A 15,693-nucleotide genomic window follows, 5' to 3' on the forward strand; every position below is an offset into this window, starting at 1 on the left:
GATACTTTTATTTTATGCTATTAAATTATTTAATGATAATTTAATGAATGGTATTTAATATTATTTACATGCAGTTTGTTGCGTACCAAGTCTCGTTATTAAATGACGAGGTTGTTGGCCACGCGATGAATATAATTTTACCGGTGATGATGAGCCTTATGGGGTCACTGTGAGGTATTAAGAGAGATTACTATAATAATAATAACGCAAAATAATGAAAACATTTTACTATGGTTCAGACTTTTGATATACAGTATGTCTCAAAAGTCCCGTATCACCTTTAGTATCTCCGTGGAAAATCAATATATTTAAATATGCAGTTTTTTTTTACAGTAATCAGTATGGAAATTTTGATTAAATAGCATAATATTCGATTTTTTGCCATCAAAAATTCAAAAATTATCAAAAACTTTTTTTAGGCAAATAAGTTTTTTAAATTTTCAAGATAGCCGTTTTGTTGATCTTACTTTTTAAAACAGTTCAAAATATATATTTATATATATATTACAATTTAATACAAATCGCCCAAGTTGGAGCTAATTATTATTTTGAATTTCTATATGAATAATAGTTTTGTTACCTAAGCATACGACATTAGCAAAATAGGTAACCAGTTTTACTATTCATTGTTCAGTAAACAATAAGACACAGCTATTGTATTATGACATATTTAATTATGTCTATTAAAATCAAAACTTAAATTATGTATGTATTAGTATTGTCAGATTTAAATAGATATTTTATTATTAAAATTAAAAAAAAACAATTATTTTTTTTGGAATTATTATGAATTTTGACATACAAAATATCAGTTATTAAAAATTTAAGTTTTTGATCTTATAACTGAAAGCTTTCACTAATAATTAGATAAGATTGTCATAAAAAATACCAACGTTCCAATTTCTGATTAAAGCATGCAAATCGTATTTTTCTAATGCCGTATACATAGGTATAGGTAAAAAAAACTACTATTCTTAGAAATTCAAAATAATAATTAGCTCTAACTTGGCGGATTTCATTAATTTTAATATTTTTTTCTTTGAACTGTTTTTAAAAATACGATATAATAGAATATTAAATAGAATACATTTAATAGAATATTAAATGATATTTAATATTTAATTTTAACATCGAGTAATAAATAAATAAGTAGTATTTCTTAAAATCTGCATGTAATACTTGCAGCTGCATTTGGTTTAATAATAATATAATAATGTACTTAATTAAAAATATACATATACATAATATCTATACACAATCAAACGATAATATTTACACAATTACACTGAATAGATACCCACTTAACACCACGGGAAGTATAATAAATTAAATAATTTAATTATAATTTATTATTTTATCTCATATCGTGTTCAGTGGATTTTCCGGACACACGTGCATTTTGGCGGACACGCCTTCGAAGCCGGTGGATCCCGTGTTAGTCACTCGGAACACGGCACCCGAATACGGACGTTTGGCCCTTTGCGCTTCGGTTAATTGGTAACCGGCCGTCGTCACGTACAGCTCGTCCAATTTCGGTCCACCAAATGCGGCCGAGGTGATCTGATAGGCGGGCAATTCGACGGTTGTCAACAGCGTGCCGGTATTGGGATCGATTTTCAAGATCTAAACAAAATAATTCATTATTTTTATGCGCGCGAGCAACGATGATTTTCAAAAATATAAAAATAAACAAGTTTTGAAAACGAGCACGGCTGGGCGGACGACACTCACGTGATTGCTGTTGAAACACGCCACCCAGAGGTTGCCGTCTGTGTCGATGGTCATGCCGTCCGGATCGCCGGCGACTTTATTGGCTGTCAAGTCGAAAATCACTTTTCCGTTGGCTGTGCACGTCAGCGGTCGATGGAGTTTCGTAAAAAAAAAATAACATAATATAATTCACGCACGTGGTATCACACATGCATAATAATATGAAAAGTGATTTCGATGACTCACATAGCTCTCCGGTGCTTATGTCGAAATCGTATGACTCGACCGCGAACTTGTAAGTGTCCACATAGTAGAACTCTTTGTTATCCGAACTCCAAGCCAGCCCGTTGGAGATGCTCACGTTGGACAAGCGCTTGTTGACGGTGCCATCGAGTTCCACCGAGAACAGGGAACCGCGGTGCTTGTAGTAGTGGCCCGGGTTGTCCTCCATCTCCGAACCCATGGATCCTATATTTCCGAGGGTAAATAAATGACCACGTTAAGTTATACCGAATTGTTTTGTAAAATAAACGGCTATATACGTATGCGGTTAAGGCCGTATAACACCAAAAAAAAAAATTATTTTGTTTTATCGTAGTGATTTTGAACGCTTTTAAGTCTAATTATAGCGGTAAAAATTCAGACTTGTATAAAATACCTCTTTTCAGCAATAGGTACCTACATTATAAAATTTTTTTTTCTCAAAGCTTCAAAATTTGCCATGGCTTTGGTTAGGTTTTAAAAATTATAACGTGTACCTACGATGTACTCGTCTATGTTTTACACTCACCGACCCACAGTCGACCAGTGGCGTCCGCTTTACCGTCGTTCAAACGATTGCCCGGTGTCTCGTCGATCAGTTTCTCGTACTTGGGCTGACTCGTTGTATTCGAACGCCCGTCCCACTGCACTATGCCGAGCGAAGCGCCCAGACCGACCACGAACATATCAGCCTTGTCCTCAATCGGCAGGATGAGCGTTACATCGTTGTAGCCCTCTAAAACCGCAACACGAGAACAATATATTCACACAAATTCAACAATATCAATTACTAATTTATAGTAGCCAAAACTCATAGAGTGAGAATACAATATTATATAGTTACTCGTAGGAAAAAGTATCTAAATTAAGTTACAGCATAGTTAAAAATTATTTTGTTGTTGTTGTTGTGATTTATTAGTTCGACATAAGTAAATTTTTACTCATTCAATCGTTTAAACATTGCATCATTCTTTTTTCAATATTATACTTAATACGGATTGACGAAGATGTCACACGGAAAGTTACAATGTACCAATGAAAAATTTAGGTGATTCAAAAGTCACAAAATTACTAGTTATTAAAACTTAGGAAACACATTTCTGTGACTATTGTTACTGCGCAGCGTTGACGCAAATGGAACGTATACGATCGTCGTACCTATATTGGCGCTGAAGAAGCTGTTCGATTCCGGATGGTATCTGTTGATCTTGCCCTGGTGGAGATCTACGAAATACAAGCTGCGGGTCGGCGAGTGCCAGTGTGGGCCTTCACCGAGTTCCAAAGCTGGCGTCACTCGTTCTACGTTGTACTGCTGAGGCTTCTGCAGGAAAACAAATCCATTCTGTCATTAATTTGGTTTTAATTTTCAAAAAAACGGTTAATAGCAGTAGAAAGTTATAATATATATACACACGTATAAATATTTATTTTTTTAAATCACGTTACCGACGACTATAAAATCAAAATGAAAAAGAAATCATTACACACCTCTGATGGTTTAGCACTTATTACTTCGGCCAACAGACAGCCGCAGATGAGCATCGGCCAGAAACCCGAAGAATGGTTGTTTTTATTATTCGATTTGTGCATATTTTATCGTGCGATGATATTAGCACTTAGGGTAGGTATAGTTATAAGTAGGTACGCGGCGGAAAAAAAGCCAAAGCTATACACGGCGGAAAAAACGGCAATGTTATACAAGGCGAGTCAAACGGTCGTATTTATAAGATTGCAGTTTCCCGGCGGCGGTGGAGGTACGTCATTCACCGCTATATTTTATACGCATTTGTATATATATACCTATATATAACTATGTATTGTGTGTATAAATGTTGCGCTTGTTTATCGTAATTGAAAACCGTACACACACCTGCATAGACGACGACGACGGCGGCGGCTGCGTTAGTGAACTCATATCTGCGCAAAACGTTTCCACTCCTTGGCCGTACACGATCACTCTAACTTCGTCTCTGGAAAACAAATTACCAAAAATATAAAATCTTTGCAAACCAAAAACTAGTTAGGTACAACAATACATTGTATTTCGCATTCTGTTTAAGGTATATACGAATTTCGGGTGTTGGGGGCATAATCTCCGAATATTATAATAGTTATTATTATACAATTATAAATAATAATATACAATCTTCACTTTTTTTTTTTTTTGAAAAACAACGGTACCGTGTCGGAGTCACGTCCGCAAATCGCAACGCCTTAATATAAATTATAAGCTCATGATGTCGTATGATATAAATAACAACATGATAATTATGGATAGTGCCGTAGTGGGTATACAGATAGGCAGAGATATATTGGGTCTGGGACCAACAAAAACGAACACGCTTTGCAATCAGCCGGGTAAACGTATTTTGCTAACCAAAGTTCATCGGCAATAAAAAACCCAATTATTACTTATATAATCACAATGTCATATTACTTACTAGTTTTTACTAATAAATAATAAGATATTAAGCATCCATCCGAATATAGTGAATATATTATTATGTGACTGGTGTACATCAAAAATCGAACAAATCAAATCAACACAACATTAATACAAAGCGATTATATATTTATGACGACGATAAGGGTATAAAATGAAAACACTTTTTCGACGACATTATGGACTGGAGCCTCGTGTCATGCGTTTGGGCGAATTACATTTTTACCCAATAAAAACAATGTGTTTAGGCGTATTCCTTGTTCTGTTTGAGCGAATATATTATGATACAATATAAAATTCAAAAAAAAATGTATTTAAAAGATTTATTATAAATTTGTGATTTTTAAATACACATAAAAAACAGTCTATTTTGAATCATACCCGTTAAATTCGAGGACAGTCCCAAGTCTGTCAAAGGAGGGAAAATGGATTGATATAATACTGCCCAAACGCATCACAGCATAATATTAAAAAAGTTCACCCTAACACATTGTAATTTTTACAAACTTACCCAAACGCAAAACACCCATGGATTGTTCGCGAAAAGTTCATTACGAGTAGAATATTATTGAAACGAAGATATTATAAAATATCAATTATTAAGCGATTTGTTGAATTTAATATAACGTCTATATCTATAGATATTTGTCATATAATTAAGTCTTAATCATCTTGGTTTAGTTTGTGTAACGCAGTGATCGTTAAAACAAAAATGTCGTGACTTAAATTCAAACGAATTGTTTTTTTCTGTTTCATTTTTAAACAATTTAGTTTGTGTATATTACCGATTAGGTTAGGATATGATTAGGTCGAATATGATCGAATAAAAAAATTATGTTAGTAATATTAGTGATCACGGTCCACCACTAACAAATGTTATAAAAAAGTATTGGAATGTTGCATCAAATATTATGCGGTACAACATAATATCTAGAATTACTAAATTAACGATATGACACTCATGGTCTCGGACATTAATATAGTTAAAATAATAGAGTAATTATTATTGTTGTTAAAGGCGTGATACAGTATACAATTATTGAACTTGTTAATCTATTTATTAAAAATGATATATTTTAAAGTTTTAATAGATTATACAATATACGCATAATGTAATACACTCATACCTATAAAATGTATTATTTTCTAATACGCATAATGCGTTGTATACGTAAACAATTTGTCCTGAAAGCCGAACGTCTAATCGACTATAGGTATAGTTCAATATACCGTAAATACGTAACTAAAAAATCTTTAATTAAGAAAATATATCAATTTTAGGCGATAACAATATAACACCGTCATTGATGAATATTTGTTATACAATATACCTGCGTATATAAGATACGTCGGACGTCATAAGACATAATATATAAAATAGCCCATGGTGGGCAATAATAATAATCGTTTTCATTTGTGTAGCGTAGGTAAATGAAGAAGTTGTGTGTATTATAAAGCCATCCAAGGCGATAAATGAGCATATTATTATCATATAATTCGGAAGCAACAAGAAATAACCAACAAAAACAACGAATTGGATAAACAATAAACAAAATAATTATACGTCGAAAAAACAAACATAGCGACCTCCGATACGTGAGAATATAATTTGTTTTCCTTCTTGAATCGATCGAAACGGGCGGGCGCCAATAATTAATACCTATACAGTCGTGGCAATGATTGTATTATGGTTTCATACGGTTCTATAATATAATATTAAACTAGAATCGCGGTTAAACTGATACACATCAATGTATTCTAATTTATGAAATAGGTACCTATACAGGTTGGCGCGAAATAGTCAATAGAATAAAACAAATACGAACACAGGATAAGTCTCAGCAGTATTATTATATAATAATATGTGAAATGTCAATAACGCCATTTGGATATAGAAATTAGGGATAAGACGAATAAAGGGATCATTAAAACGGATAAGGTTTTTTTTTATCAAAATCCGTTTGGAAATTGAATCGCTTTGTTTTGTAACTACACGATGATAGCTCAGTATTATTAATAGGTAGGTACTCGCCGTTATTAACACGCGGATTACGCAAGTCGGCGAGAGAGCCATATTACCATACTACTCGAATATGCGCAAATCATGTGATTCAGGTGACCGTGTCTGAGACCTATATTATGATTATATTACGCCGGCTGAACGGAAATCGAATACACTTGAGTCAATATAATATAATATTGCGTTATTATAATATCAAAACGAGTTTATTATAAAATAAACTCATCACCAGGTATTTCAGAAAATGTATATGTCGCATCCACTTAGTGAAATGTATCCATTTAGTGAAAATGACGTTTTACTACACTATATGGACAATTTTTTGACCTATTCATGAAGTGAAGGAAATTCATTTTATCCACATTCTATAATATTACTATTATATTATACGAGTATTTTTTGTATTGGATAATTGTACGATTTGCAATAGGGAATGGTGTATAAACTGGTTCATCAGTCGATCAAGTAATTTCAAGATAAGATAAAATAATTGATAGTACCTAATATACAAATAGTGTATGATCCAGTTGACAAGTCGTTGTCAGTCTGCCTTATACCAGTTGTTATATAGTAAGTTATTATTGACTACGTTATTTTATATACCTAATATGGAAAAAATATTATACACAATTACCTAGTACAAATCGTCCAATTACCCAATATTGTTCTATGTGACTATGCCAATACCAAATATACTCGTTTAAAATAATAGTAATATTACAGAATGTGGATAAAATGAATTTCATCCACTTCATGAATAGTTCCGAAAATTTTCCATATAGTGTAATAAAACGTCATTTTCACAAAATTGATACATTTCATGAAGTGGACATCCACTTCATAAAATTAGCAATTTCACTAAGTAGATGCGACATATACGTATAGATAAGATAATAAAATAAAATATGGTCCCAATCATAAAATATTTTATGGATACTATTGCAAGCAAATCGGATATAATTCCTATTAAACGTGATGATAATATTTAAATATAAAACCCTATCATAACACCAATAGGAATTTATTATTATTTTTTTTTTTATAATAATATTATAGCTGCCGTTGTTTTATATACATATTTATTGTTAAATATTACGGACACGTGTCCAATTTACAATTAAGTATATATTCTATTTTATATTAAATAAGAAAAAACTATAATTGGCATTATTTGTTGTATCATAATAGGTACCAATAGATATAACCAGTTACACAATTGGGATTTTGGTTTTTTAGGGGGGGGGGGGGCACAAGCGTTTATCCATTCATGATTTCTTACTGAGAAATATTTAATTTTTCATTAAAACATGCATTTAAATATCATAATATGCCCTAACTATTATTTATTTATTTTATGAGAAAATAGCTATATATTAAAATGTCCTTAACTTTTCCGTTTCGTATGATATGCCAGTTAAAATATAATGATTGCCTATAGAAAGACAATACAAATAATATGAAGTGTTTACCTACCGCTGCCATGTCGAATATTTTATCCTTGGAATAGAATTAATTTAATCAATTTAAAATATATAAAGACAAATTGATTTCGCTAATACCGCACAATTCTTCTTTCGAGTTTTTGTTTTAGAAATCTATAAAACGTACCTATTGATAATGTTTTATGTTCCCATTAGGTACCTATAGTTTTTCAAGGGCAAGATTGAAAATGTTAAATTTAAAAAATCTACACAGGTTTGAATAACATTGAATAATACACGTAGAATTAGTAAAAATAAAAATCATCATTTTTTTAGAGAAAATAACATGGGACTATAATGAACTTTAGACCTAAGTCAAGTAAATCAGTATCTATTTTATTTGTTATGTACATTTGAATGAAAACCATTAAACTTGAAAAACTGCAATAGTCAATATAGCCCATGGTTGATTTAATAATGAATGACATATTGATAAATCAGTGTGGACTTAAACAATTTTAAACTACAACAATGAACCGAGAAAATCAAAAACGGACAGAAAAAACCCAGATGTAAAATTGACATTATTGTACGACCTTCATTAAAAACTTTTCATTGAATTTCTATACCAGATAGGTATTGGTTATTTAAATCAAGTAATTACTTAAACAAATAAAATATGTCATTAAAAATAAATAAAAAGTATGTACACTTTGTAAAGAAAACTGAGTTAGCAACATAACATATATTATATAGGTATATAATTGAACAATATTTACAAAGGCTTTTCTTTATTTGAAAATAAATAGTATTTGAAACTAAAAAAAATATGTTTATAAAATATTGAAGCAATTCCATACGAACTTTCATATTTTTTATAAAATCTTAGACTAAGACGTGTCTACTTGTTATTTGATAAAAATATTATTAATTATGTAAATATGTAAATATGACTATGTAATATTTAACAGTCACAAAAATTAAAATATATTGGAAAATTCTTACTAATAACAGCCTGACACCAGTTTAAAAAAAACATTATTTTGAGTAAAATCGGTAATTTTTTTATATCGTATTTAATGGTAAACGTCAATATTCTATATTGATGTAATTCATAGTAAATTATTATACCTAATAATTATTGTTTTAAAATTATAATATTAATAAAAACTAAATATCGTACCTTAAAAATTATGTAAACAAATTACAACTTTGTAAAAGAGCACCACATATAGAACACACGGCAACATATAATACAATACAGATGTAGGTAAATATTTGAAAACTTAAAAAAAATTAATTAATAAGCGCATACATCATTATATTAATTTACTTCATATACGACGATAATTATATAAGTATAATAAACAATTTTTATTGTTCGTAGAATATTAGTATTGTAATAAATAAACACATACAAACTTCACTCTATCATGTGTAAAAAAATATTATCACTAAAAAAATGATTAGTGATAGAGGAACACATGTTGGGTATGAATTTATGATAAAGATAGTGAACGTCGAACGATATATTATATTATGCAATGGCCAATGACCACACCCCATGAGAAACCCCAAAAGGGAGAAACGCTAATGTAGGTAATTATAATTTATACTTTATAGCAGTCTACTTACAGAACGGTTAACCCCACCCGCCGTGATAATTAATAATAAATTATATGTTTGGTAACATAATAATTATGGTACAAAACGTTCTTGTCTGCAGTATAATATTATATGTCTTGACTTAAACAAAATTATGTGTATACCCACTTGAGATACACACATTTGAATCATAAAAAGTAAAAACGTTATCGTAGGTGTATGTCTAAATACTAAATAGTATATAAAGATTTTTGGGGGAAATAATAATTTACAAGGCCATCTGTCGTCTTAGGTTAACAGTATAACAATTAATGTGGGTATAGTATATTGTTTTTGTACATTACATTCGTCGGCCGAGGATCGATTATAATCATATTATTATCAGTGACAAGTTCAGCAGACTTTGCCACAATGTCGAATCACAACATCGATCGACGCCGAAAATCAAATAAAAAATTTTTATACTAAGATGTGAAATTGTCATTTTTGAATAACGAATCTATAATGAGACTATCTAACTATTCAATATGTATAGATAAACTTGAATAAAAAAAAAGTTTTTACCGACTATTGGTTCTATTATAGAATCTACGGAGGAGAACTTATATATTATGTATACCGGATTTATACAGATTAAACATTTAAAATTTATAAAAATAATACGTAGAGTACCTAAATATATTATATCATTTTTTAATTTTGCGATTCTAATAGCGCTTTATAATATACACGTAAATTACACGATGCTAATACAGTATGCGGTCTATCTCGTTTGGCGTTTGCAGAGAGATCTACTCGCGGTCTACCGAGCATGAAAAATATTATTATATTATGTACAATATCAATATGATAAGCGATACGAGTTTGTGGAAATTAAAGGCTACATAAAAACTAATTCGAACATTTTATAATTATGGTCATAATCTGACATATTATAATATATAATATTTTAATTGTTTTTGTTTTTATATTTGTCATGGAAAAAATTATTTCTTAAATATTTTTTACTAAGGCATCGGAATAATTTATCTACTAATAATATAATTTATTGTAAGTTTAATACATTTTAAATATTTTATTACTCTTTATAAGATGTGGTCAAATGTACGATACCTGCAGTGGAGTATGTTGAGTGTACCATACCTATACGACATACGTAATTTACTCAATTTTAATAGTAATATAATATTATAATACCAGCTTGTACTAATTTCAGAGAATACACAAGTAGGTACCTACGTTAAATATTTTTAGATTCATTATGAAAAGTAATGCACAATTTATTGTACAAATCATTTTATCATATTGGTAGGTATAGGTATTAAAAATACAATACAATTCTAGAATTATATTTTATGATGAGTGATTTATATTATGTAAAGGTACATTAAAAAAAGTAATGGGGTTATTTCCTATGAATAAAATAAATTAATAATATTTATTAACATTGATAACTATTTTATAATATATTATAACCCGCTATCTATAGATAGTATCTCATTATTTATTATTATTTATCACATTAAGTTTTAAATTTTAAATTTTATAATATTAATACTATATGGTACAGAAACAACCCACCTATTTTAAATTAAATAGCTACGCTAACAAATATAAAAATTACATTTTAATGACGTGATATGATTGTAGTGAAAACTAGAATCTATAGAGATAACACATTTTATCAATAAAACAATTTAATTTTAACATAATATTAATTATTGCATAGTTACATACGAACATACGATATATCATATATGTGATAATATGAATAGTAAATAACATTTTATTTGGTTTAAAAACAATTCGTTATTTATTTGTGATTGCATTTACAACAAATGCACATAATTCATTATCTACCTATATGATATTTAAACAAACATTAATATTTTGGATTAAATTAATAAAATGTGATATCAAAATATTGAATAGGTATCTACAATTTTAATATAATTTATCATTATAATGACAATTAAACTGTCAACGTTCATTTAAGAGAATAGCTTAAACTATTTAAGTACCTATTTTTGTTTCTAACCATGTTCTCCTCCTTATAAACTTGTCGTCTACCAAGTATCTACAGAGTAATTCCCAACGAGTCGACGGCGGTTAAACTATATTCTAATCAAAGTCGTTAATTATGTTAATTGTTATTTGTTCATTGTTGCCAACAATTTTAATTTAATTATTCAGTCAGAGGAAAAATAGTAAAATACTATTACCTATACGTTTTTAAAGTAAAATAGACTTATTCATTAAAATTGATAGTCCTCCGTGTGGACACTATGGCTTCCAAAAAAAATAGTATACTCACGTAGAAATATTTTGGGAGTTTCATATAGGTTGTAACCACCCCCACCCCTATTATTTTAAATAATAATAACACATTTTATTGATAAATTATTTTCAGATAAGATTAATGCGAAACCAAAATCATAAAAAATACACCAAGGTTATGGCACTATGTTAGGTACTATATTTTTTTAAATTCTAAGCAAGGAATGTATTTATTTTCACTATTGCCCGTACATTTATTTTTCAACATAGTATTTTATTATCGGAATAATATGTCAATATTTTTAACATTCAATAACCTTATACAGTTAAATTACTTAAATTTATAAATTGCGCAGATATTAACGCTTAGACTGGTTAAGAAACAGTACTTCAGTAGGTCAGAACACACAATTAAGTAAATAATTACAATAGAATCAGCTTATTAAGACCGTATTATAACGATATTCCTGATAAAACGATTCCCAGTTATGAACTTAGGTTGGTTTTATATCTCACGTGCAGTATGTTTTTGTCATCCGGATATAAGTATATAACGAAGTTAGGATATAACGATCTGATTCTCTAGGTCCGCCTGAATATCGTTATAAGTGAATTCTACAGTAGGTACCTATAGGCTATTTAATGTATATTGTTGAATACATGTAAACAAACATTATTTAATTTATAATCATGTACCTAATTTTGTTGTTGTTTCACATCAAAATTGTAATTCATTAGAAACTGAAAACATTTAATTCAATTGACAATCAAAAAAATAAAAATAAAATTCAAAATATATTGGATCATGAAATATTTAACTTGATATTTGTGCAAATTCGCGAATTTACGCGTAAACCGAAAATTAAGCAATAACGACTGTCTAAATCTGTAATTATCAACAGAATACAACTGAATAAACTATAATATATAATATATTATATATATTATTGAAACTATTTTGGAATGTCTTATAATTATTTATAACATATTAAAATAGTTTTACACAAATATACGGTTTTATTTTTACGATACATAATTATTATTTGTTAGTTAAACTAATTGTTTTCACCTTTAGTCACATTTTATTTTGTTATTGTATTATTGTATGTTATTAGATTTTGGGCGGAGCAAAGAAGCTAGTGGTTTACAATGGTGTTTATTTATTTTTTTTTTTTTGTGTCCTGTAAAATTTCTACCAGAAGGAATGCTTTGTTTCAATATATAGTACCTTATCTTTTAGAAAATTGGATCAAGATAGTACTTTAGGGAGGTCATTTTTCGATTTTATCAATAGTTATTTAATGCCACAAGAAAAACCACCGAAAAATTACGAAAAACGGCTAAAAATGGGATTTTAATTTCTAATACTGTGTATCACCATAGAAACGAATAAAAAATTATAATATTATTATAATATTAATTCAACTTACATGATATAATTAATAATAACAATATAAAATATCTAGACTGACAAACTGTCTCCGCTCAGAATCGTTTTACTTATACAATGATATTGTATCATTGAATTCAAGTTTAATACAATCCATTATACAATGACCCACTTGTAACCTACTGAATCTACAGCAGAGCGACATCTACTTACCGGCTTTTTTGATTCTTTATTTTATTCGATACCTATCCAAAACTAATAAGTATTAAGTTTAAGTAATAACAAATAACAACCACACTGTAGGTACAGACAGTACAGCGCTATTTAAATTGTCTTCAACTAACTAAATTTTAATTTTCAGAAATCAAAAACAATTTATTTTGATGTTAAAAATACAAAATAAATGTACTATAGATGATCACAGTTACTATCAACTATAGAGTATAAACCATTAAATATAAAATAATAACCATATTATTTAGGTACCCGCCTAATGAATATTTTAATTTTTAAAATAGAAAATATAAAATAAATGTATACAATAGATCAGGGTGGTCCAACCTTTCATAGTTGGCGGGCCAATTAACACTTTCACAAATACATTGGGGACCGCCAAAAGAATAATAATCTCTCAACACGAAAATTTGGATTCGCTGTGGCGACTATGCAAACACAATACCTACATACGTATGAAGTGAGCTGAATTTAATCATCGTTATGGACGTTGCTCATTGCACGAATACATTTTATACAAATTTTTAGGTTTTTTTTTCTGAAAAAAGTTATTTTTTTAATACAAGTCTTCTAGGGGCAGAGGACCAATCAGAGGCAATAAAAGACTTTAAGGGCTGCATTTTGGATCACCCCCTAATAGATGATTAATGATTATAGTAAATTATATTTTGAGTGGAGTTATAAAAACACAGTTACAATAAACTATAAAGTATAAAATAATAACCAAATTTAGGTAGGTACCTAATGAATCTTTCAATTTATATTTTTAACTGAAATATCCTTTTTCTGCTAATAATATTTAAACTATTATTTTTTTTAAATTTTAAGCTACATGTACAATAATTAAAATTAATAAATGATAACTAATTACACTCTATGTTATCCATTGACAAATAAAATTTAAATAAAACAACAAGTTAGTGGTACTTTTTTGGTATAACGATAATTACCAACTTATCAATATTTATTGTGAGAACAATATAACCGATAATTTTGTAATTACCAAGATAAAGATAAATACAACAATACATTTATTTAGATAAATATCATTTTTTTACAGTTATTTTTATTGTTTTTTTATTTATTTTTAAAATGGATGGGGAAATAAACCTATATCTCATTAATTTTAATATTCTCATTATGTTTAGTAGAGAACGATGTATAGTGCTTACCAGCGTGCAGATTTTCGTATTATCGTAATAGTAATACCGTTGTTGGCAATAATAACAAGAAATATATTCTTCTAATTTTATAAATAATTTATATTATATTAGAATTTTAGTAACATTGGTTTTATAATTTTGTAGGGGCACTATAATATTCATCTAGATAAGCCCATTTTTTATCTAAGCTAAACATTAGATAAATTGTAACATAATATTATCTAGATACTTTAAAAGATAATTTATTTCAAAAAATCTTATCTAGATAATTCCCAACACTGGTTATTTAAATTGTCTTACTTTAAAGAAACCCACTCTAACTGAATATGTTTTTTTTATAAACAAATAAGTGAATTAGGAATAGAGATTAAATAGTGCATATTATTTTTAATGTGATATATAATAATACATTTATATTATAGGTAATTATTATAAGTTATGAATTACGATAAAAATCCCTGCTATGTAATATGAATAAATATTTTAGTATTCGGACACTAAGTAACTAGGCTATGAAAATATGTCAATAATAAGTAGCCCACGTTGATAAACAAGATACTGGTGTCGAGATCTCTTGAACCTGCACTAATTAAAAAAAAAAAAATGACCCCAAGTTAGAGGGTATACACACTGGTGGGCCTCCCTCTTCACGCCATTTCATGTTATGTACCTATATTAACTATCAAATTCACTTATTGTATTGTAAATAAATATTACAGATTGTAAATACTCTATTTTTATCTAATAAAAAAAAATAATAATAATAATAAGTAGAACATTTTAATGAGAACACTCAATAAACATAATTTTAATGAATAAATCCTAATATTTGAGTTAAAAAAGTATAGGGGAAAGTGGGGGAATACCGCGCTTTGGGTGATTGTGCGCAGTGTAATATCTTATAAATTAGTCTTATAAATAATTAAATACATATAACTTACCACGATATGAAATCCAGTACTTTTATTTAGTTTTTTATGGAGATTAACAACCGAATTGATAACTCGGCACATATTGATAACATAGATATAAATATTTTTTCTGTTGATGAGACTAAACAGCTGATTATTTTAAGCCTATCACTGAATTTTAAAATATACTGGTTTATAAGATATTAGGTACACTGCCCGCAATTACCCAAAGCGCGGTATTCCCCTACTTTCCCCTAT

The 15,693-nt window shown here is 28.8% G+C and overlaps 1 protein-coding gene across 1 annotated transcript in view; it reads right to left on the bottom strand.

The window, feature by feature from the left end:
- Positions 1-1,093: 1,093 nt before the first annotated feature.
- Positions 1,094-15,693, bottom strand: part of LOC100164880 (uncharacterized WD repeat-containing protein C1306.02) — a 17,714-nt gene continuing 3,114 nt past the window's right edge. Inside the window, exons 7-12 of the mRNA XM_029489588.1 lie at positions 3,842-3,941; positions 3,130-3,292; positions 2,501-2,707; positions 1,957-2,178; positions 1,732-1,844; positions 1,094-1,623 (exon numbers count right to left, since the gene is read on the bottom strand). Of these exons, the coding sequence (XP_029345448.1) occupies positions 1,360-1,623; positions 1,732-1,844; positions 1,957-2,178; positions 2,501-2,707; positions 3,130-3,292; positions 3,842-3,941 (1,069 nt within the window). The 3' untranslated portion in view covers positions 1,094-1,359. The remainder of the gene's footprint in view (positions 1,624-1,731; positions 1,845-1,956; positions 2,179-2,500; positions 2,708-3,129; positions 3,293-3,841; positions 3,942-15,693) is intronic.

The sequence above is a fragment of the Acyrthosiphon pisum genome, chromosome A2 (genome assembly GCF_005508785.2).
Source record: "Acyrthosiphon pisum isolate AL4f chromosome A2, pea_aphid_22Mar2018_4r6ur, whole genome shotgun sequence".
In the NCBI taxonomy this organism is placed as follows: Eukaryota; Metazoa; Arthropoda; class Insecta; order Hemiptera; family Aphididae; genus Acyrthosiphon; species Acyrthosiphon pisum.